General features: G+C 40.1%; 1 protein-coding gene across 4 annotated transcripts in view; it reads right to left on the bottom strand.

Moving 5' to 3' along the window:
* Positions 1–25,644, bottom strand: part of ARK2N (arkadia (RNF111) N-terminal like PKA signaling regulator 2N) — a 78,537-nt gene that overhangs the window by 33,444 nt on the left and 19,449 nt on the right. For 3 of the 4 annotated variants that reach the window (XM_060118774.1, XM_060118772.1, XM_060118776.1), the window contains exon 2: positions 10,713–11,497. In XM_060118774.1, coding sequence (XP_059974757.1) covers positions 10,713–11,427 — 715 coding nt within the window. In that variant the 5' untranslated portion in view covers positions 11,428–11,497. Of the gene's footprint in view, positions 1–1,211; positions 2,059–10,712; positions 11,498–25,644 lie in introns of those variants that run through there. The other variant, XM_060118775.1, reaches the window with a different exon arrangement.

The raw sequence follows: 25,644 nt of genomic DNA, 5'->3' as shown, positions 1-25,644 counted from the left end.
TCTGTGGTTCTGCATCCACGAATTCAATCAAGCTCAGATCGTATAGAACTACAGTACATATTTAGTGGAAAAAAATCTGCATATAAGTGGACCTATGCAGTTCAAACTCCTGTTGTTCTTGTGTCAACTATACATGAAACTCCAAATATGCCACCTATCTTTCCTCTTGCAAAACACAGAATTAGATCTCTTCCAAAGTTGCAACTACATTAAATATTAAAATAATTAACCTTATTCATATTGAGAAGTTATTAAGTTATAAATTTGAAGGGAAAGACTACTAAATTTTTATTGTAAGTAAACCCAGTAGAAAGTACAATTTAAAAAAAACAGGTAGGGCTTCCCTGGTGGCGCAGTGGTTGCGAGTCCGCCTGCCGATGCAGGGGACACGGGTTCGTGCCCCGGTCCGGGAAGATCCCACATGCCATGGAGTGGCTGGGCCCGTGAGCCATGGCCACTGAGCCTGCGCGTCTGGAGCCTGTGCTCCGCAACGGGAGAGGCCACAACAATGAGAGGCCACCATACCGCAAAAAAAAAAACCAAACCAGGTAATGTTAGCAAAGTTATATATTCCTACTGAAAATTTTCTTCCTAATTTAGCTTTTTCTCACAATATTCCTACTAACCCAGAAAAGATAAAATACCAGTATCTCCCAGTCCTAGGCCACACATTAAAAATCTATCATGTTGCAAAACCTTTCAATGCTGTGCTATTTTCTCCCCTTTGACACACTCCATGGGCTCTTTAACATGCCATTTCTTTTCAGTCTAGGGATTGAAAACAAAATTAAATTGGTAGTACATTAGCCAATACACTTAGTCACTAGTAATTTAAAAACGCATTCAATACATACCCTTAATAGAGTGACCATTTCATCTGTATCCTCTAGAGGTACCCTTTACATCAGAGTACCAAACAATTCCACTGGATGATGTCTGCCAGGTTACTGGCTCAGGCACTGAGCTTTAAGTTAAAGCTCAAAATAAAAATTTATCTATGTAACAATGAAAACTACTATTTTTCTCATGTATGAAATCAAACTCCTTTCTAATCAGCTTTCCCTACAGTATCTTGCATAGTAGGTACAGAGCATTAATTTGCTCGAAAATAATTCATTCTTCCTGCATACAAAGGCTATTTAATATAATTCAACAAATTAGTTCATTAAATGACATACGAAAGAATGATAGAAAAATGTTCATGCAATATAATCACTCATGACCTCCAGAGAGGGATTAATTACATCATTCCTCCTATTGGAATCAGAAGGGAGTCAACAGTGTTTGCAGAGAATAATGCTAAGAGACTCTCAGGGAATTAACTACTTACCTACCTTGGATTCACTAAGATTCCCTATTTTATATTTTATTTATATTTTTGCATGAAAAAAGCATAAAGATGAGGATCACTCCTACCATCGTATAAACCACATGTAACAAAACTCAAGCCAGAATTTATCAAACTCTGTTCTGAATAATTTTTTTAAAAAGAAACTGTTTACTATTATCATTTTTAAAAATCATCAAAAGAAACTTCCAATGGGCAAAAGCATATTCTTTCTTACACAATTCAAAAACCAGAGAGTTAACACAACTTTGTGATAGATTCAAAGGTTGTTCTGTAATATTCCCATTTTCAGCAAAGTTAATTGGAAAACTGTAATGTCTTTGAGAACTCTAGTGTACTGTCAACACTGAGACAAGTCACAAAGGGCTGCTGTGGCAGTTCTTGGGAATCAGGCATCTGCATGTAAGCACCTGATTGGGCGACAGGGGAAATTCTTTGGCCAACTAGTTGCATTTTAAGTTCCCTGGGTTCCAGTAGCTGCTTGTTCTCTTCTCCAGTGTCAAGTAGAGTTAGCTTTTCCATCCACACCAGGAACTTCTCCTCTTTCTGCCTCTGCATCTTGGAAAAACAGCTCATGGCCTCTTCTAGGACACTGCCTATGCAGCACCTATCACACACAGCACCCCTGTCAAGTAATCCTGAAATTTCCCTGGGCGCTCCTTCGGATCCCCCAGCACAATTGAAGTCAGCTTTAAAGACACTGAGGCCATCTGATAAAACATGGTTAAATCAGAAAACTGTATTTTTATTAAGACATGCTTATTCAGGAAAATGACATAACCATTACTAAGAACAGCCATATAGTTATAGCACTCATAAGGGGCACTTAAATTAATTAACCAAACAAAAGTAGGTAATTCTGAGACACATAACATGATACTACCATTTTTCATAGCTTCACTGAATCTGCAGGGGATTGTGTATTCTGTTACTATACAACTAACTATTCATCTGTAACAGTGGTTTTCAACCTTTGCTGAACATAAAGACCTGGAATGGTTTAACAAATACCAAAACCTAGGTGGCTCCCAGACATTAGAAGTTTGTTTTGTTTTAAGCTCCCCAGGTGATTCTAATGTACAGCCTTGATCGAAAACCACTGCACCTCTGAATATTTTCACACTATGACTTTAAAATTCTAAACGTTGTTTTGACAGCTGACCCATAATAAATCAGTATACAATAATTGTCAGCTAATTGATTTTTATCAAATGCTCTTGTTTTAAGTTAAAAAAATTTTTTTCCTCATGGAAAAACCACATAGAGGGGACTTCCCTGGTGGTCCAGTGGTTAAGAATCTGCCTTCCAATGCACGGACATGGGTTCGATCCCTGGTGGGGGAACTGAGATCCCACATGCCACGGGCGACTAAGCCTACGCACTCTAGAGCCCACGCGCCACAAGTAGAGAGCCCACATGCTGCAACTACTGAGGTTGCGCACTCTAGAGCCTGAGTGCCAAAAGGAAAAATCCCACATGCCACAACGAAGATCCCACGTGCTGCAACTAAGACCTGACTTAGCCAAATTAAAAAAAAAAAAAAAAAAAAACCCCACAGAGGATATGCATAATCCATGTATACCTCTGGGTCAGTTTTTTTATAAACCCTGGTCTGTGCAAGGTGCTAAAAGGTATGCCTCAAAAAAAAAAAAAGTTTTGTGGTTAAGTTTGGGATATGCTACAAATCATATCCCCCCCACTTTGGAGAGCACATTAACGGCTCTGAGTTGTCCTGCAGTAAAGAAATCTGCTTCCACATGATCCAGCACTTTCCAAATGTGTGAATAGTGTACAGCTATTAATAGCAAGTAGAACAGTGGTTTCATAGGATATGCTCCTCTACATACAGTGTTTTATCCTTGAACTAGGCCAAATCAGCTTTGGTTTGGGTCCCATATACTTTGGGTTTCTAATAAAACTAATTATACTGAACTCTTCATTTCTTCAAGGAGCTATTAAAAATGTTACCTCCTCAGACCACTCTTGACTACAATATCTAAAATAGCTTTTCTACTCCATCCTTAGTCCATCTTTATCTCATCTCTTATATCCTGCTTTATTATCATAGTGTACATCCCTACCTGATAGCACATGATGAATTCATTTATTATCTGTCTCCTCAGAAAAGATTAAGTTTCATGAGGGCAAGGACTTTTCATTCACTATTGCATTCCCAATGCCGCGTAGTAGGTGCCCAAATATTTGCTGAATGAATGATTGATGGAATCAATCAGTCTTGGCCTTATACCATCTACCTATACCAAGAAGTCTTATAAAGAACTACCCTATGAAATGCTCTGTTGTATTTATCTCAGGGTATTTCTGAAAATATGGTTTACTTTATCTCATAGTGACATTTTATGAATAGACAAAAGAAAAATTTCCCAGGTCTCAGTATCAAGAAAAGAAGTGTTTCTCCTAGAAAATGAGAACTGCTTATGTCATGCCACCTCTTTTCAATGCCCAAAAGGCTATGGTACAAATTTTTAGCCCAATTCTACCTAGCAAACAAAAACCTCATGAAGTTTATTGTTATCAACTTTCCCTCTAACTTCATTTCATTCCTCCTCCCCTGATTACTCCATCCCATCCCCTTTCTTCACATTAAAAAAAAAAAAAAAAAAAACAAGGGCTTCCTTAGTGGCACAGTGGTTAAGAATCCGTCTGCCAATGCAGGGGGCATGGGTTCAAGCCCTGGGCCGGAAAGATCCCACATGCCACGGAGCAACTAAGCCCATGCGCCACAACTATTGAGCCCACACTCTAGAGCCCATGAGCCACAACTACTGAAGCCCGCGTGCCTAGAGCCCGTGCTCCACGACAAGAGAAGCCATCGCAGTGAGAAGCTCGTGCACCGCAACAAAGAGTAGCCTCCCTGCTCGCCGCAACTAGAGAGCCTGCCCGCAGCAACGAAGACCCAACGCAGCCAAAAATAAATTAATAAAATAAATTTATTTTTTTAAAAACACCTTATTTATAAGTAAACTTCCTCAAGAAGGGCATACCTTTCCCCAAAGTGTAACATATTTAGCTTACGGAAAGTCTAAATGGAATTTAAAGAACACTAAACTTTCTTTAAACAGTTTATCCCCCCATTATAAGTGCCGGGTAAACTGAAGTGTACAGGACAGGAAATGATATGGACACTTTGATGTTTCAGATTCTGGCACTGCTTATTTTTCAACAAACACTGGAAAATGAGTATTTAAAAGCTGAATTCAAAAAACTCGTGTGAGAATACTTATGGTAAGGACAGTGAGATAAGTTGCAGCCTCATAAAGATGACTACCAGCAATAAATACTGAAAACAAGACATTTTGAAGTCTTAAAAAGAGGACACAATTATACGTGTCAAAACCCACAGAATGCACAACACCAAGTGTGAACCCTAGTGTAAACTGTGGACTCTGAGTGATAATATGTCAATCTAGGTTCATCAATTATAAGAAATGTACCATTCTGTGGGGGTGTTGATAGTGCAAGAGGCTGTACACATGTGAGGACAGGAATAAGTGGGAAATCTCTGTATCTTCTGCTTAATTTTTCTGTGAACCTACAACTGCTCTAAAAACTACATTAAAAAAAAAAAAAAACAACCAGGGACCATATTCTCACCTTAAACACACATATGTCCTTTTATTAACACTAAAATACATCCTACTTTGAAAAAGACATCAAAAGCAAAGCTTATGCTTTTGCATACACAAAGTTTTTAAAGGCACTCACTTTAGGAAATAAGCTAGGAAAAGCAGGCTGAAAATAATACCTTGGTGCTTTAACATTAGAGATTGCCAAAGGATACCCAACAGTAAGATTTCAAAGCTTCTAAATTTAAGGTAACATTATCTAGACACTGTAGCACAGAGAAAACCACATTTAAACAATGTATGCTTTTAAAATAATCACTTAAATGGAATAAAATTTAAAGGTGCTTATGTTTATTAATTACTAATAACATATTTAAAAACTAGATGACACTGTTCAGAACTTAACTGAAGCAGACTACCAGTTTTACAATGATTTTTAGCTATGGGAGACTTAACATATCACTTTGCTTAACTGAGTAGTTCTCAGCCTGGCTGCCCACTGTCATCACCTGGGAGCTTAAAAATGCTGGTGCCTTTATGCTAAGTGAAATAAGTCCGAGAAAGACAAATACTGTATGATCTCACTTGCATGTGGAATCTTAAAAAAACCAAATTCATAAAAACACAGAGTAGTCTGGTGGAGAGTACAGGGTGCAGCAAGGATGAGTGAAGGTGATCAAATAGGACAAACTTCCAGTTATAAGATGAGTAAGTTCTGGGGATGTAATACAGCATGGTGACTATAGTTAACAATACTGTATTGTATATGTGAGAGTTGCTAAGAGAGCAGATCTTAAAACTTCCCAACACATAACTTATAACTATGTGAAGTGAGAGGCGTGTTAACTGACCCTACTGTGCTAATCATTTCACAATATATACATTTATCAAATCAACACGTTGTATACCTTACTTAAACTTATACAATGTTATATGTCAACTGTATCTCAAAAAAGCTGGCAGAAAAATGCTGATGCCTGGGTCAGATCCAGAGATTCTGATTTAATTGGTCTGCAGTGGGGTCTGGGCATCATAAGTTTTAAATGCTCCCAACCCTCAACAAGTGATCCTAACATATAGCCAGACTGAAAACTGCACAGATATTACCTGCTTTGTTTGCATTTACTAATCAGTTTTCAGGCAGTTTTCAACTGATTACTCAGTCTCGGTGTCTTGTTATCAACGTATTTAGTGAGTCTCCTAAATAGCTACCAAAATACAATCAGATTACAGAGGCTTAAATCGGGGACATGGGACTTTTAGTCACTTCATATTCAATACAGGAAAAAAGGTCATGGAATTCCTAACATGGGTTTGGGGGTCTTCTACCATGAGTTGCTACTGTTTAAATTAATAATAATATTTTTCAAGTAATTCAATCCCCAGTAGGTTAAGAATCCTCACAAATCAATTAAAAAAAAAAAAAAGTGGGCTTCCCTGGTGGCGCAGTGGTTGGGAGTCCACCTGCCGATGCAGGGGACACGGGTTTGTGCCCCAGTCCGGGAGGATCACACATGCCACGGAGCGGCTGGGCCCGTGAGCCATGACCGCTGAGCCTGCGCTCCGCAACGGGAGAGGCCACAGCAGTGAGAGGCCCGCATACCGAAAAAAAAAAAACAAACAAACAAGTGTAGCAAGAGGAAAATGTGCAAAGAACATGAATAGGCTGTTTACCAAAAGAATACAAACGGCCAATATGATTTTTCAACTTCATTAGTAATCAAAGAAATGCAAATTAAAGATACAATTCATCCATCAAACCAGCAACATTTTTATAAACACTCAATAGAAAGAATATAATGCAACAAATACTCAAGCTCCTGGATGGAATAAACTTAATAAAATATTAAAAAGTAGTTTGGCAGTATGTGTCAAGAGCCTTCAAGTGTTCATACCCTTCCTCATAATAGCAAAAACTAAAAATAGCCCAAAGGGCCAGGAGTAGGGAAGTTATTTTATAGTTAGCTAAATTATTCAAAATCCATACATGGTTTTAGGGAGACTATTGTGTTTTGGTTAAAGGCTCAAAATGCAATGTTAGAGGGAAAGAAAGAAGTATGCATAGTATGATAAATTTGTTACATATTATGGAAGGCAATATACTTAAATGTTAACAAAAGCAGGATTTTAATCTTATACATCACATTTTTCTATTTTCAAAATTTCCTACAAAGGATTTACTAAAGAAATATTTTTCATTTCCAAGTAAGAGTTAATTGATCAAGCGTAATAAGTCTCTACCTCAGAAAAACTGTATGGTAAAATGATAGCTTATCATGAGGAATTTCACTGTATAATTGTGTGTGGTGAGTGCTGAGATCCTAGCTTCAGTAGGACTGAGCTGCGCCTGGCCACATGGATTGAGGATTCAGATGATCTTAAACAGGTGTCCTCAACAGCCTCCCTGACATTCTCCAACAAAGACCGATTAGATTTTCTAAAATGCAAAACAGCGAAGACAACTGACCCTTACCTACCAAGGTGGATACTATTTTTGGAACCTCAGTCTGAGTGGGCACTTGCATGGTGGACTATTAAACCACACAAAAGCAGGTCATTATAGCCAAGACAAGATGAAGCTACCCTGAGGTTTATTCTATACTAAATATTTATGAAAAACAACGGTCACTGGAAAAACTCTTCCCTGCTGCCCACATACAATGATGCATGTAAGCTGGTCTGTTCAGAGAATTTTTGAATTGAAGTCTGATGTCACAGACTTATTCACATTCACTAAAATCAAAATTCCCTGCAGGGGATTCCCTGGCAGTCCAGTTGTTAAGGCTCTGAGTTTTCACTGCTGAGGGCCCAGGTTCAATCCCTGGTCGGGGAACCAAGATCCCACAAGCCGTGTGTCATGGCCAAAAAAAAAAAAAAAAAAAATCCCTGCAAGAGCAGACTTTACAGCTCTAGTCTCAAAGTGATTTTACAGAAAAACTGACCCTCCCAACCCCCGAAGAAATAATGCTCTAATAATAAAGTACAAAGATTAATAATACAAAAATATCATTATAAATGAGACACTCAATAAAAGCCTTGAATACTCAAGACTACCACATAGTATTTTCACATTAATATGCACTACAAAATATTCTATTTTTGCTCATCTCTAAGTCCCCCAAATGAAAGAAGTGCCAGAATTATCCTGATATGATACCTCCAGATTCTTAAAAGAGCAATATAGTTTCAAAAACTTCAAGGAAAGAATGATCTAGTGTGGATACTAAGCTGCCTGTCAGTTAACTGTTAACTAAAGCAACAACAACAAAACCACTTCATAAACATCTACTGTCCAAATATCAAACTCAATTATTAAGCATCACCATGCACTATATAAGTCTGCAGCATTAATTATTTCCACTCTTTAAAAGAAAATGCATTAATTATTCAACTGTTTGGCGTAAGTGAATATTTAGCATAACTCCTTCAATGTTTAAGCTGCTGCCAAACAAAAGTTTATAAATACAGCAATTCTGAAATACTAAATTAGTTGTACCTTGATGAAAGCATATAGCAAGAATCTCAGTTTTTACTTTTCCTCTTGGTTTCCATTCTGTATAAACAGCTGGATTCAAATTTCAAATTCCAAGAGACTCGCTGTTAGGTACATCCAGTTTAAGTTCACCTGAATGTCCATGGTGTTGCACTCACCTTCTAAGTCAGTTCACAATTTATCCTATCTTTACAAGCTATACAGCTTTTCAACAACTGCCTTGCTATAAGGTAGAGTGTACCTCCCTTGCCCCAAAGTTATAATGTGATTCAAGAAACTGAGGTATACATAATTACGACATCAGAAATGAAAAATGTCAAAAATTTTCGGGGGTAACAATGTGGATCATTGAAATGAACTTCCTAATATTTAAACTTAGGATGTTCAATCTTTGCTGCTTTGCATAACTCCAGGAAAGACCATTCACAGCTGCTTACGTGTACAGCGCCTTCTGTAACTTTGTGGTGCACAGCCTAGGCAGTTATATACAGTGGCCCTACAGCTTACCTCCCATTTGATTCTCCATGACTGCCTTAGAAAACTCTTCATATTTTCAAAATCGACCAACTTATTAAGTGATGTGCACAACAGAAACTAAATTACAGATTCAGATAATTTACTTTGGTGTTTTGGTTAGTATACAATTCAGAATAGACAAGAAACAGAAGGCTGATGTTTTAGAAGTTTTAGACAATGGTCAAGGTAGTCAATTAGCAAAGAGGTTTGGAAAATATGAACAAAGCACACCTAACCTATTTAAGCCAAATAGGGAGAATGCCCACGAAGATACTTCTCATGCCACCTGTACAATGGGGTCTATCTTCAAAGAGCACTTTGTTCACCCACCTTCTCCCTTTCCATAAAAAGACAAAGTATTGGGCAGTTACATAAAAATCTATTTAGTGAGTGGAATTAAGTAAGCACTGTATCAAGAGATCCATCATGATCCCGATTAACAGCTTAGAACAGGACATAAGAATGCATAAACAATTGTATAGGTGTTAATATAGCTTTCTTTAAAATATTAAGTGTAAATCTGAAATACACCTAGAACCTGCCTTAGAACAACCCCAAAGTTTGCTTCTCTCATGCAGTCATCTGATGAGCTTCAATTAAATCCCCTCCCCCAGTAATCTGAACATAAGGAACTACCAAAGGAATTCAATAGATATTAAAACAGTAAGCATTTCTAATGATTGTTTAAAACTCATATTTAATATACTATATGGATGATGCTTTTATTTTAAGTTGAACACCTATAAAATCATTCTTCTTACTGAGTTTCTGTAAGTTTGGTTAGCTATAGGTTTAATTAACCAATACGATTTATCTTGAAATATTCTTTGTATATCGGCAATATGCTGACGTATAGAAACAGAAACATTTCAGAAAACTAGGAGGAAAAAACAGTCACCCATAAAACTCTGAAAACCAAAACTTCCCCCTTTAACGTAGCAATAAATAATGCTGTCATGATCCATTAAATGCCACATACTTTACAGAATGTTCCTAATCAAAAGAGTCTCTTCAATAATGAGAATTCACCCAAGAACCATTCAGACCTCATCTTTCTTCCACTATGAAATCTCAAGACTGCCTTCGTAGTACATACACAGTACCAGATGTAGTAATATGGAGAAAGCAGATATGTCAAACATGTAATAAATTACAGACTCTTATACCAATAAAAGCTGGAACAGCAGATTTTTCTGTACTTTTTAAACTTGGGGGTGTTAAGGGGGAAATTTTGCAAAAAAACATTCCTTTCAATGCAAGTGACAACTAGCTGAACATGCACTGAATGGGGGGGAACACATAAAACTACTGTTTTAGGAGGAATAGTTATTAGAAACCTTTCATGTTATTTCAGACACCATAAGCTCGAGTGCAGTGGCCATATAATAAAGCAAGGTGCCTATTCCTGAGGAAAACGTACTTAGTAATAATGCTGAGCAGTGAGTATTAAATCTAAGTAGTGCTAGAAAGGCAATGATGGGAATTCAGGTAATGTGTTACAGAGAAAGAGACTTGTGAGAAATTCCATTACTTAAAAATAATCCTGTCCCTATCATGAAGTATTTTTTTTGGCTGATGTGCTAAAGTGCACTGGAAACCTCAGAACAGGTTTTTAAATTGGCCATGTCTTGTTAATACACTGCAGTCTTCAAATTTACACAGAGCTGCAGGTCTCCTGGATTTTTTCAAGTGTCACTCATCTAACTGAGCCTGAGAGCTGAGAAATGCCATCAGGTGCTCTACAGTCAGTTTAAAAAACATCCTCTACCTGGTATCTCTGCAGTGATTGTCTTGCTGCTCCCTGAAACTTCTTCATCATCCTCTGATGAGCTCGTGCTTGAGTCACAAGTCAGGTCACTGTCACTGGTACTACTGTCCTGCAACAAGTTGTATTTCTTTCGTGCAGCAGCCTCCCGCTTCTGCCTCAGTAGCCTGATTCTCTCCTTGTGCTTTTGGCTCCGATGACCTTTAACCTTGGCGACTCGGCCATTCTGTTTATCACTGGATTGCCGGTTTTTCTTGGCAGCCATGGTGGATGTTTCACTTTCAGATCGGGACCGGCGAGACTTGCGCCCAACTGTGGCACCAGACACTCCGGAAGGGTCTCCTTCTACCGCTGTTTCTGCCTGGGAGGGTTCATTCTCCTCTGCAGAAGACAGGGTATCTGAATCGGCCAGGTGACCACTAGAGGAAGGGGAAAGCATGCAGTGGTTAGAGGAGTCACTCTCATAAACTCGACCAGTTGTCGGCTTGTCACTCTCCGTGGATGCTAACTGAGACTCAGAAGAGTCCCTTCTCAGTTCCATCAACAAGCAGGGCATTGAAGAAAGAACCGTAGAATCCACCACACCATCTTTCGGAACTTGAGATTCCAGTTCTACAGATCCATCTTCCTCCTTAGCTGTCTCTTGTTCAGATGTTTTTGGTGGGACTTCAGACTCAATGAGTTCTTCAACTTTTCCCACTGCCTCCTCCATCTTCATTTCAGACTTTCAAGTTAAATCATGGAGCAGAGTCTAGGAAACTATGTCAAAGATGCAACGGGAAAGCAACCTGTACAAAAACACACAAAAATCAATAAACAGAAATGGCAGATTATTTAATCAACAAAACATTCCTACCTTTCTAAGTGGGCAGCAAAAGTTACCATCATATAGGCCTTTAAAATACACGTATCTAGGGCTTCGCTGGTGGCGCAGTGGTTGAGAGTCCGCCTGCCAATGCAGGGGACACGGGTTCGTGCCCCAGTCCGGGAAGATCCCACATGCCGCGGAGCGGCTGGGCCCGTGAGCCATGGCTGCTGAGCCTGCGCGTCCAGAACCTGTGCTCCGCAACGGGAGAAGCCACAACAGTGAGAGGCCCGCGTATCACACACAAAAAAAATAAAAAAAATAATAAAATAAAATACATGTATCTATTATTTGCTTGAACAACAGTCAAATTCATAGGACTTAATACGACCAAAATACTGGCATACACAGCTACTAAAAATGGCACAATATTTATCTTCTATTACTGAACTTGCAAGACCAGCAAGCAACCAAACAAGGATTTTCAACTTTAAAACTTTATTTAAACTGTGCAAGAAAAGGATCCTCAAAGCTCTGATATAGTTAGCATGTATGTTAACTTTAAATGAAAATGAATGCTCCAAAAAAACTGGTCTACAACAAGTGAACTGGAATGATTACTTTTACATTCAAATCCTCAAAGAAAGGAAGCAAGGGAGTGAGTTACAGTGGAGTGACATCAAATGTACATTTATGCTAAAGGGAAAAAAAACCCCACCAATTACGTGCATTTGGCAAGTGGGCAACAAAAGTGATTACATACATCAAAGCTGTCATTCTTCTCAATAGGAGTTGTTCTAGAGGGGCATTAAGATGAAAAACCTGAATCTGCTGTTTCCTCAGTTCTTCCTAGTTCCCACAAACCTCTCATCATGCTGAATATGATGAGCCTAATGTTTAAACATGTTTTGTTTCATAAACAGTAGCCACTAAATACAGATTAACTACTTTGTGAACCCAGAAAACCTAAAACTCTCTATTCTATGAATGACTTAAGGGGTTTAAAAGAAAACCCCCTACACACATTCTCCACCTCCTATGCTAACTTTAGAACCTAATATCCTTCCCCCACTGTGTGTGCTACAACTCCACTTAATCACAGAGAAACAGGACATAATCTTTAACCACAAGAGTTGTGACCTATACAGTGCAAACTTCATTAACTAGTGGTTTTTTAAGAGGATGCTAACAATGTGCAAAGCAAGTAAATACCTCACCCTGAACAACTGATGTTAAAGAAGGCAATGATCATAATGTGCCATAAGTCACAGGCAGACACAAACATTAAGCTAGATGGTATGTCAGTAAGGTACAATAAGACATCTCCGTCACTTCATTCCATCAAGTTACTTGATAGTTCACTATATGGTAGACAGCAACCAGAAGATATCTGAAAAATAGAGTTATTTATTGATCTAACATGACAAGCCTACTTTTTTGCTTACTATAAACATAAATGTTCTATATATCTGGGTTTCTTTCAGGTCCTGTTCTCAGCTGCTGATAAAACAGGCATTCTGATGAAGTTTCCTTAACACATTCATGAAAACCAGAACATTCGTGGCCACTGGAAACATTTATAAGTTAAAAACAATCTCATGGAGCTTCCCTGGTGGCTCAGTGGTTAAGAATCCGCCTGCCAATGCAGGGGACACGGGTTCGAGCCCTGGTCCAGGAAGATCCCACATGCCGCGGAGCAACTAAGCCCGTGCGCCACAACTACTGAGCCTGCTCTCTAGAGCCCACGAGGCACAACTACTGAAGCCTGCACCCCCCCAAAGTCCATGCACCACAACTACTGAGCCCACGCACCACAGTTGCTGAAGCCCACACACTCCAGGGCCCGCGTGCCACAACTACTGAAGCCTGTATGACTAGAACCCATGCTCCGCAATGAAGAGTAGCCCCCACTAGCCGCAACGAGAGAAAGCCCACAACAGCAACGAAGACCCAACGCACGGAAAAAGAGAAAAAAAGAATCACATGCAATAATTTTCAAAACCTGGCTGCCAATTCTGGACAATGAAAATGCACCGTTTTATTAGTCCTGTAATAATTAAGAAACTAACACAAAAGAATTTGAGGACAGGAAGAAAAGTTAAACCATGGTAAGGAAGCAGTACACTGCCTGCTCTGAGGAGATAAGGAAGTGGTAAGTATAAGAGTAAATGAGGCTACTGGGAAAATCTGGAGGGAGTTTGTATCATATCAGACCTCCTTCTTGGTCAGCAAAGCATAATACAAGGTGAAAAATAAGGCAGGTTTGGGGGTTTGTGAAAAAATGGAAAAGGGTTTAATATACACTACAGAAAATCTGACAAAGAATAAAACTGCTAAATACAATGACTTACACAGGGTGGAAAAGAATTCACAATACTCAATTTCTAAACTATGTAGAAACCATTAACAGAAACTTGAGGTAAAATGTGATTGCTCTTCCCTGCTCAAAACCTCTGTCCACATCTCTAGTTTCATCTTGGGCCACTCACACCCTAGCTCTCTTTAGCTACAAAAACTGTCACAAAAACAATTTTTTCAGATCTCTGGCCTTTCACACTCATTTTGTGCCAGACCTCTTGCTGGCTACTCTTTGCAGGTTATCAGAATAAACACTGCTTCCTTGGGGGGTAGCATGGGTACCTTACAGACTAATAAGATCCTTGTTATATACATATTACACACCTATTTTCCTTCAGGACACTTTGCACAACTGTAGTTAAGTAATTGTGTCGTTGTTGAATGTCCATCCCTCATACGTAAGAACATACAAAGGTTTAAAGGAGAATAACAGAAAATTATATAACCACTCCCCCCCAGCTGATTTATCTGTATGATTAACAGGCAAAAGAGACCTTAACACAAAAATTATCATCAAAACAAAAGGTGTCAGGGGGCTTCCCTGGTGGCGCAGTGGTTGGGAGCCCGCCTGCCGATGCAGGGGACAGGGGTTCGTGCCCTGGTCCGGGAGGATCCCACATGCCGTGGAGCGGCTGGGCCCGTGGGCCATGGCGGCTGAGCCTGCGTGTCCAGAGCCCGTGCTCCGCAGCGGGAGAGGCCACAGCAGTGAGAGGCCCTCGTACCTCAAAAAAAAAAAAAAAAAAAAAAACCCACACACAAAAGGTGTCATTCTAATCTTGTATGGCCAAAGATAAACATAATGGGAATCTGTGGAAGTTTTCTTCTGACTACAAGCTTCTCAAGAAAGTAGAAAGCAAGGTCATCAGTTAAGAGTGAGGATGAGTAAGATGGTGGTGAGGCTGATCAAAGGACCAGATGTGAAACAACAGTGAGAAAGTAAAGAAACTAGGCAAGTACAGTATATGATTTCCAGACAATAATAAGGGCCCACTCTAAGGGCTATAGCCATGAATTTAAAGTGAAACTGGTATACATGGATGTGTCTCCTCCTTTCAAGTTCAGCTGTGTAAGTCCAAGTGCAGAGGAGGTAGACATTGGATTTAACCTGAACTGTAGTTTCGCCAAGCAAGTAGAACAAAGCAAGAAAAAGCAAGTGTGTACAAAGATATGATTTAAATGATCACATTAAGAAGGTATAGGGTAGTGAAAATGTGCTAGGACCAACAGAATGGACATCCCAGTGGAGTAAGGGTATACACTGAACTGGAAAGATAGAAGCACTGTGAATGAAACTGAGATTACAGAAGGGTTGCAGTTACTGGTAACTAACAAGATCTAAAATAGCACTCAAAGTACTGTCCTTGAATGACTGTCTGCAATGAGGGAAGTGTAGAAATTAAGAGTAACTGATTAGAAATTTACAGCAATTTGATATTGTCATGACAACCAAAGAACATTTCAATTTCCTAGTATCTGATTTTGACTGTATTTTACCCAAAAAAATCCACCAACGATGGATTGCAAATAAAAATATAATGGTCCTTTACAACAGACAATTCAAGAAACATAGGTCAGAGTATGACTATGGAAATACGTGGCTGAGGTAGGGAAGAGAACAAAACCATTATGGGAACTGAGTGGGCAGTGTCAGAAGAAGCATCTGTGCGTATATTAAAATGACCAAGAATTAAGACAAAAGTAATAATGGACAAAATGGCACTAAGCAAGGAACAAAAATCATCACAATATAAAGGGGTCAGTGGCGGGACTTCCCTGGTGGCACAGTGGTTAAGACTCCACGCTCCAAATGCAGGGGCCCCGGGTTCAATCCCTGGTCAGGGAAGTAAACCCCACATGCATGCCGCAACTAAGAAGTCCGCATGCCCAGCCCACATGCCGCCAACTAATGATCCCGCATGCCACAACAAAGACCTGGCACAGCCAAAATAAATAAATAAAATATATTTTTTAAAAAACGAAAACAAAAAACAAAGCACAGCCACTCCTTGCAAGGTGAAGCAATGCCCTCAGGGGAAAGCCAGACTGTTATTAGTATAAGAAGATAAAGGGAAAGTTCAGAGAGGAGGCTGAGAATATTGGTGGCTTTACTGATGATAAACCAAAGTGGAAGGAAGCTGAAGACGGAGGGGAAGAAACAGAGCAGGGAATGTGCAGTGCTTTCTGGAGATTACAGTGCAGGAAACGGGGTGACTAAGGAGTCTGGAGCTTCTTGTGATATTCATGAAACAAAAAACTTATGTAAAGCACTCAGATATTTTCTTTTCCATTCTATATAGTTAAAAAATTTGGTGCTGGTCATGACTCAGTAAAATGATTTCACAACTAATAGTTGGCAACCTGAAGCTTGAAAAACACTGTCTAGAGAAACATATGTGTCATAAAAGCACTGCTTTGTGATAGACAAAACAAAAACCAAACATCTATTAACAACAGAACAGTAAAATAAATTGTGGTAAATTCCTACAATGAAGGAGCATATATAGCAGTGAAACAAATAAAAGACCACTACACAACTATATCAGCATGGATGAATCTCAAAAACAACAGTAAGCAAAAAAATAAAAAAGGAAATTGCAAAAAAAAAAAACCCACCTTACAGTATAATTCAATGTATATAAAGTGAAAAATCAGACAAACTAAAGTGACATATTATATATGGATACTTAGTTGTGCAATAAAACTACTTTAAAAAGCAAGGTAATCCTTACCAAAATATCAGGACAGTGGTTACCTCTGAGTGAAAGAGATGTGATGGATTATGAATACAGAGTTTCATAAGTATTGTTAGGGGGCTTCCCTGGTGGCACAGTGGTTGAGAGTCCGCCTGCTGATGCAGGGGACACGGGTTCGTGCCCCGGTCTGGGAAGATCCCACATGCCGCGGAGCGGCTGGGCCCGTGAGCCATGGCCGCTGAGCCTGCGCGTCCGGAGCCTGTGCTCCACAACGGGAGAGGCTGCAACAGTGAGAGGCCCACGTACCACAAAAAAATAAATAAATAAATAAAATAAGTATTGTTAGGGGCAGGACTTCTGGCTATGTGCAAGTGATGGGGTCAGCAAATCTTCTCCCCAAAATAAAACTATAAAGCAAGACAAAATTGACAGAAACAGCCAAGTCAGTGCTCTGGAAATCATTCAAAAAGCATACACAAACCAAAGTGTTGATGCTTGAAAACCTGCAAAATTTTAACTAAGAACAGTGAAAATCTGTCTTGCCTGAGGCTGCTCCCATTTCCCCCCACCTCCCAGCTCAGTAGGTTCTACTGATTGAGATGGGGCATGCCCTGAGGATCTGCCAGTTTGCACTAACAAAGGGGACTCATTCAGTTTGGAGTGGATGGCCACACTATGCCCTGGGCATTGTAGGTGCAAGTGACAATCTCAGCAGCAGGCAAGCAGGGCAGTCATGGGTTCTACTAACCTGAGGAGGTAGTCATAAATGAGTCCAGCATATTCTTGGCTGAGGCTGCATGATTATGCAGAGGAGACGCCAAAGGGTCCAACAGAAAGTAAAAGCCCAGGCAAACTTGAAAATGGCCTGAACTTTAAAATGCACTCCCCCAACCACATATAGATCCATCAGCAGAGAATAAAAATCCTTCCTGGAATTAGGTGTTTGAGCAAGCAACTCTGCCCAAGCATTAGCTGGCCAATAAGCTATGCTAGAAAGGACAAGAGCAACCACTAGAAGGCCAGGCTTAAAATTTTAAACAGGAAAAAACAAAAACAAAAAAGCAGAGACATAAGCAACCACACACTGCAGGAGAGACAGATTTCCCAAATTTACCCCAGTTATCTAAATAAAGAAACAGCAACATTTTCAAAGGGAAAAACAATCAGAATCCAAAGTTGTTACAATATTATCTAAAATGTCCAGTTTTCAACAAAAAATTAAGAGACTTTCAAAGAAACAGGAAATGTGCCCCATACACTGGAGATAAAAAGTCAACAGGGGGAATTCCCTGGCGGTCCAGTCGTTAGGACTCGGTGCTTTCACTGCCAGCTGGATTTGATCCCTGGTTGGGGAACTGAGATCCCGCAAGCCGCGTAGTGCAGCCTTAAAAAAAAAAAAAGGTCACTAGAAAAATGAGTGTCGCCAGATGTTGGACTTAGCAGACAAAGGCTTCAAAAGTTATTTCAAATATGTTCAAAGAACTAAAGAAAAATATGATTTAAAAATTACAGGGAAGGGGCTTCCCTGGTGGTGCAGTGGTTAAGAATCCACCTGCCAATGCAGGGGACATGGGTTCGAGCCCTGGTCCAGGAAGATCCCACATGCCGCAGAGCAACTGAGCCCGCGTGCTGCAACTACTGAAGCCCATGCTCCACAACAATAGAAGCCACCACAATGAGAAGCCCACGCACCACAACAAAAAGTAGTCCTCGCTCGCCGCAACCAGAGAAAGCCCATGCGCAGCAATGAAGACCCAATGCAGCCAAAAATAAATAAATAAAATAAATAAATTTATTTTAAAAAATTACAGGGCTTCCCTGGTGGTGCAGTGGTTGAGAGTCCGCCTGCCGATGCAGGGGACACAGGTTCGTGCCCCGGTCCGGGAAGATCCCACATGCCGCGGAGCGGCTAGGCCCGTGAGCGATGGCCGCTGAGCCTGCGCGTCCGGAGCCTGTGCTCCGCAACGGGAGAGGCCACAACAGTGAGAGGCCCACATATCGCAAAAAAAAAAAAAAAATTACAGTAAAACAAAAAAATTACAGTAAAGTATGATGACAATGATTCCACAAACAGAACCTCAAGAAGACAAATCATTGAAAGAGAACCAAATGGACGTTTTGTCCATTTGAAAGGAAAAATTCACTAGGAAGGGCTCAATAGCAGATTCAAGATGGAAGAATAAAGAATCAGTGAGGGGCTTCCCTGGTGGTGCAGTGGTTAAGAGTCCGCCTGCCAATACAGGGGACACGGGTTCGAGCTCTGGTCCAGGAAGATCCCACATGCCGCAGAGCAACTAAGCCCGCTCGCCACAACTACTGAGCCTGCGCTCTAGAGCCCGCTCGCCACAACTAGAAAGCCCACGCACAGCAACAAAGACCTAACACAGCCAAAAATAAAAATAAAGTAAGTAAGTTTTTTAAAAAACCAGTGAGGGAGAGTCCACCTGCCAATGCGGGGGACACGGGTTTGTGCCCCAGTCCGGGAAGATCCCACATGCCGCGGAGCGGCTGAGCCCATGAGCCATGGCCGCTGAGCCTGCACATCCGGAGCCTGTGCTCCACAATGGGAGAGGCCATAACAGTGAGAGGCCCATGTACCTCAAAAAAAAAAAAAAAAAAAAAATCAGTGAATATGATGAGAGCTCAATAGGAATTATACAATCTGAAGAATAAAAAAGATTAAAGAAAAATGAATAGAGCCTCAGAAATTTATGGGACATCAAGAATGCCAATGTGTGTGCAATAGGAATCCCATAAAGAGAGTAAGAAAAAGATAGAAAAGATGTATTAAAAGACAATAGCTCAAAACCTCCTCTAAATATGATGAAAAACATTATTCCACACATCCAAGAAGCTCAACGAATCTCAAGTAAAAATAAACAGAGGTCCACACAGACACATCATAGTCAAACAAGTGAAAGAGAAAAATACTGAAAGGAGTACAAGAAAAATAACTCATTATATACAAGGAAACCACAATTAGATTAACAGTTGATTTTTCATCCAAAGCTCTGGAGGCCAGAAGGTAGTAGAATAATATTCAAAGGGCTGGGGGGGAGTGGGGGAACTATTAACTAAGAATTCTATATCCAGCAGAACTATTCTTTCAGAATGAAGGGGGAGCGGGGGAGGGAGGGAGGGAACAAAGAAAATTCACAGATAAACAGTGACTAAGAGACTTCATTGGTAGCAGACCTGCTTTACAAGAAATAATAAAGGAAAGTCTTCAGGCTGAAAAGAAATGACACCATATTGTGACTTAAATCCACAAAAAGAAATTCGGACAATGAAAAGTGATAACTTTGTAAATTAACATAAACAATTCTATTGATATAAATAATTTTTACTTCTTTTAAAAAATACAAGATTGTACAAAGCAATGATTATAACACTGTACTGCTACATTTATAATATACACAGATGTTACATGTATAAAAATAATAGCATAAAAAGGAGGGAGGAGATGGAGCTCTCCTATACTGGGGTACTGTTTCTGTATATTGTTGGAATTAAGTATTAATCTGAAGAAGAATACAGTAAATGAACATACAGATGTAATTCTCAGAGCAACCACTAAGAAAATAACTCCAAAAATACACTTAAAAAACACCCCCCCCCCAGAAAAAAGCAGTGAAAGTGGTACAGAGGAACAACAACACAAAAAGGAGACATTAGAAAATAACAAAATGGCAAAAGTAAATCCAACCATATTAATAGTTACATTAAATATAAATGTCCTAAACACTCCAATCAAAAGGCAGAGATAGGGATTTCCCTGGTGGCGCAGTGGTTGAGAGTCCGCCTGCCGATGCAGGGGACACAGGTTCCTGCCCCGGTCCAGGAAGATCCCACATCCCGCTGAGCGGCTGGGCCTGTGAGCCATGGCCACTGAGCCTGCGCGTCCGGAGCCTGTGCTCTGCAACGGGAGAGGCCACAACAGTGAGAGGCCCACGTACCGCAAAAAAAAAAAAAAAAGGCAGATATTGTCAAACTGGATTAAAAATATCTAATTTTATGCAGTTTGCAAAAGACATGTCTTAGATTCAAAGATATAATAGGTTGAAAGAAAATAATGGAAAAAGGTATACTATGCAAAGAGTAAACATAGGAAAGCTAAAACATAACAACATCAGACAAAATCGACTTTAAGATAAGAAATATTGCTAGAGACAAAGAGGGACATTTCATAACGATACAAAGGAAATGACACCAGGAAAATATAAAAATTATAAATGTATACATTACTTATAAATATATATTCACTTAACAAAAGTCCAAAATACACAAAGCAAAAACTGACAGAATAGAAAGGACATAATTCAACACTAACAGCTGCAGATTTCAATTCCTCATTCTAAATGGATAAAACTAGACAGAAAATCAGCAAGAATATAGAAGTTTGGAACATTATTCACAAATTCAACCCGTAAGACACATATAATACTCCACTCCTTGGGTGGTTACTGGCATATACAGGGTGGTTACTGGCATATACAGCTGGGTACAGGGTAACCCCCCAACTAAGATGTGGTCTATAGGAAGAGTAAAAAGAGAAGTAATCAACTTTGATTTGAATTAGATAATGCTCATAGGAATACCGGTCTCAAAGGAAAAAAAAAACAGAAATACAAACTTGGACATTATCAGTATAAGCAGAGGTGATAGATGAATATATCAGCTCATTCAGGGAGAAAACAGAGTGAACACAGAAGAGACTTTAACAGTCTTTTTTAAAAATTGTGAACCAGGGGCTTCCCTGGTGGCGCAGTGGTTAAGAATCCGCCTGCCAAGGCAGGGTACATGGGTTCGAGCCCTGGTCCAGGAAGATCCCATACACCGTGGAGCAACTAAGCCCATGCACCACAGCTACTGAGCCTGCGCTCTAGAGCCCGTGAGCCACAGCTACTGAGCCCGTGTGCCACAACTACCGAAGCCCTTGCACCTAGAGCCGGTGCTCCGCAACAAGAGAAGCCACCGCAACGAGAACCCCACACACTGCAACGAAAAGTAGCTTCCGCTCACCACAATTAAAGAAAGCCCGTGTGCAGCAAAGACCCAACGCAGCCAAAACTAAAATAAATTTATAATTTAAAAAAAAAGCTGTGAACCAGCTGCTTTAGCCTATAAACTGATAGGTAAGAAATTATCTTTTGAAGAAAAAAAACCACAAAGACATCCATAAAACACACCCAGAGAAGAAAGTCTTCCTTCTTGCTGTATATTCTTCGATGTTTAACAACTTCCAGTACACTTAGAGCTGTGAGAAAGGGCCATGATAAGTGAGGTCTTATCTAAGGTAAGACCACTATAGGGAACACTCCTGAGGATTCTGACATAGCTATGTATAAAATCATTAAGCACCTAACATAAGAAAGTCTTGCCGTTCACATTTTTCAATTTAAGTCCTTGAACAACCATCGTTAACCATTCTTCAACACCACTGCATGAAATGACACAAAAATGAATGAATAAACTGACACTCTATTGTCCTTCCTGATGCGGCAAATGCAAACAAGTCATTTGCTGTTACAAGTTTACTGTTACTACAGGCACTTTTTCCGTTGAAACCACAAATTGACACAAGCACAGCCCACTAAGTGAAACTGCTTCTAGGCAAGATTTTGCTCGACAGTCTACAAAATGGGGAACTCCTGCATCTGTTTATTTCAAATCACCACCCTAGAACTGTAAGAAACACAAGCAGGTAATGCCTCAAACATGAGCTAGATGAACCAGTTAACTTACACTGCTTCCTGACATGTACAAGCCATAGCATTAGATAATTCATGAATTCCCACTTTGCTCTCTTGCACAAAACAAACAGCTTTCAATTTAGACAAAAAAGCAATTTTAAAGAGGGTTGTTTAAAGTCTGTCAATGTTTTACTGACAAAATAAGAATTCTTTTCTGCCCATTTGAGTAGAGGCTATAATATTTTCCCTGTCACAGAAATTTAAGTTTAAAACAAAAAGTCTTACAACTGATCCTGTCTATTCCCTTGCAATGCAGGATTGGTCCAAACAGGTGACCTTCTACTGTTTTATCTAATCTAGCTTCAAGTACCAAGTGATAGGGCTTATACCAACCTCCCTTGAGAGATCACTATGTTCCAAATAGAATTTATAACATGTTTTTTTCCAAGAATAAGTCTACTGCAGCCATTCATTTTATTTAAAATTGATACTAGGGGCTTCCCTGGTGGCGCAGTGGTTGAGAGTCCGCCTGCCGATGCAGAGGACACGGGTTCGTGCCCCGGTCCGGGAGGATCCCACATGCCGCGGAGCGGCTGGGCCCGTGAGCCATGGCCGCTGAGCCTGCGCATCCGGAGCCTGTGCTCCGCAACGGTTGAGGCCACAACAGTGAGAGGCCCGCATAAGGCAAAAAAAATAAAAATAAAATAAATAAAATAAAATTGATACTAAAAAGCTATCTATATCTGTGACCCAAAACCACCCAACATAAAAGCAGTCTACAAGAAACACAATAAAGATCAATCTTCATGTGAGTCTGCTCTTAATTTCAATATTTAAATTTTTTAGTCACTTCTCTCCCCCCCAAAAAATCTATACCCACAAATTTTCAAAACTAGTACATAGGCATCAGACCACTAAAAAACAAACTTGGGTACTGGATTCTCCACTCTTTAATTCAAAGCAGTCAGACTCTCCTCTAAGTTTTGGGGGTTTTGTTTTTTTTGTTTTTTTGCAGTATGCGGGCCTCTCACTGTTGTGGCCTCTCCCATTGCGGGACACAGGCTCCAGACGCACAGGCTCAGTGGCCATGGCTCATGGGCCCAGCCGCTCCGCGGCATGTGGGATCCTCCCAGACTGGGGCACGAACCTGTGTCCCCTGCATCGGCAGGCGGACTCTCAACCACTGCGCCACCAGGGAAGCCCCTGGGTTGTTTTTTTTTTTAATATTTGATTGAAATATTTCCATAGAGGAGCGTACACATAAGCTTGCAACCTGAATTTTTACAAAATGAATATTTCCATGATCACATACAGAATATTCCCCCAATCCCAGAAGCCTCCTTCATGCCACCATTAGTCATTAACTGCCCCCCAAATGTAACAATTATTCTGACTTCTATCACCACAGATCAACTATGCCTGTTCTAAACATTCAAGATGATATAAACAAATGGGGGAATATTCCATGTTCGTGGATTGGAAGACTCATTATTGTTGAGATGTCAATTTTTCCCAACTTGATCCACAGGTTAAGTGTATTCCTTAATACACAAGCTATTGTGTAGATAATGACATACTGATCCTAAAGTTTATAAGGAAACGCAAAAGACCCAGAATAGTCAACACAACACAATAAATAAGGCTGGGGGTCTGACATTGCCCAACTTACTATAAAGCTACAGTAATCAAGATAGTGAAGTACCAGCCAAAGAAGAGATACATAGATCAATGGAAAAGAATATACAAAGTCCAGAAATGGACCCATACAAACACAGTCAACTGACCTTTGACAAAACAGCAAGGGCAATTCAACGGAGAAAGAAGTCTAGTCAACAAATGGTGCTGGGGAGGGATAAACTGGGAGACTGGGATTCACATACACACTACTATATATAAACTAGATAACTAATAAGGACCTACTGTATAGCACAGGGAGCTCTTCTCAATACTCTGCAATGACCTATATGGGAAAATAGTCTAAAAAATGAGTGGATGTATGTATAACTGATTCACTTTGCTGTACAGCAGAAACTAACACAACATTTTAAATCAAGTATACTCCAATAAATTTTTTTAAATGATGCTGGAACAATTGCATATCCACATTAAAATATAGATAGATACAGGGCCTCCCTGGTGGCGCAGTGGTTAAGAGTCCGCCTGCCGATGCAGGGGATACGGGTTCGTGCCCCGGTCTGGGAGGATCCCATATGCCGCGGAGCGGCTGGGCCCGTGAGCCATGGCCGCTGGGCCTGCGCATCCGGAGCCTGTGCTCCGCAACGGGAGAGGCCACAACAGTGAGAGGCCCACATACCGCAAAAAAAATAAAATAAAATAAAATATAGATAGATACAGAACGTAACACCTTTCACAAAAGTTAACTCAAAATGGATCATAGGCATAAATGTAAAATGCAAACCTAGAAAGCTTATAGGTGAAAAAGGAGAAAATTTAGGTGAACTTAGGTTTGACAATGAGTTTAGATACAACACCAAAAGCACAACCAATGAAAGAAAAAAACTGATGAGTAGACGTTATTAAAATTTAAAACTTCTGCCCCGCAAAAGACATACTACAACTGCAGCCAGAATTGTTTTTGTTTAAAAATGAAAATCTGATCTTGTTATACCTCTGGTTAAACTCTTCAAAGTACTAAAACCATTTTTAAAAGACTAGGACAGACGTTATTTAATTCAGCTAATATGTATTAAGTACTTATATTGTGTCAGGCAACATGCTAGCTTTGGGATTACAAAATGAAAAAGTCACGGTACTCACACTCAAGTGTAATCAAAAATAAAGATCTGTTGAAAACCTACTATTCAAATGTTTCAGGGCAATTAAAGGCAGTAAGTAGTTCACACAAATGAACTGGCTGAGTACAAGTAGGACAGAATTAGGTAGTACTACAGGAAAGTATAAAGAACTCTGGACATTCATAAGATCAGAACTAGAAAAAGTGTCTACAAAGAGGATAATAATTTAACGGGGTTGGAAAGATAAGAATGATTTCCATAAATAAAAACAAGAGGGTTTCCCTGGTGGTGCAGTGGTTAAGAATCCGCCTGCAATGCAGGGGACAAGGGTTCGAGCCCTGGTCTGGGAAGATCCCACATGCCACGGAGCAACTAAACCCGTGCATGACAACTACTGAGCCTGCGCTCTAGGGCCCGCGAGCCACAACTACTGAAGCCCGCACCTAGAGCCCATGCTCTGCAATGAGAGAAGCCACCGCAATGGGAAGCCTGCGCACTGCAACAGAGGAGCCCCCACTCACTGCAACTAGAACTAGATAAAGCCCACGCACAGCAATGAAGACCCAACACAGCCAAAAATAAATAAATAAACTTATTAAAAATATAAAAAATAGGGCCTCCCTGGTGGCG

This window comes from Mesoplodon densirostris, chromosome 15, assembly GCF_025265405.1.
Source record: "Mesoplodon densirostris isolate mMesDen1 chromosome 15, mMesDen1 primary haplotype, whole genome shotgun sequence".
In the NCBI taxonomy this organism is placed as follows: Eukaryota; Metazoa; Chordata; class Mammalia; order Artiodactyla; family Ziphiidae; genus Mesoplodon; species Mesoplodon densirostris.
This window is presented reverse-complemented; position numbering and strand designations above follow the sequence as displayed.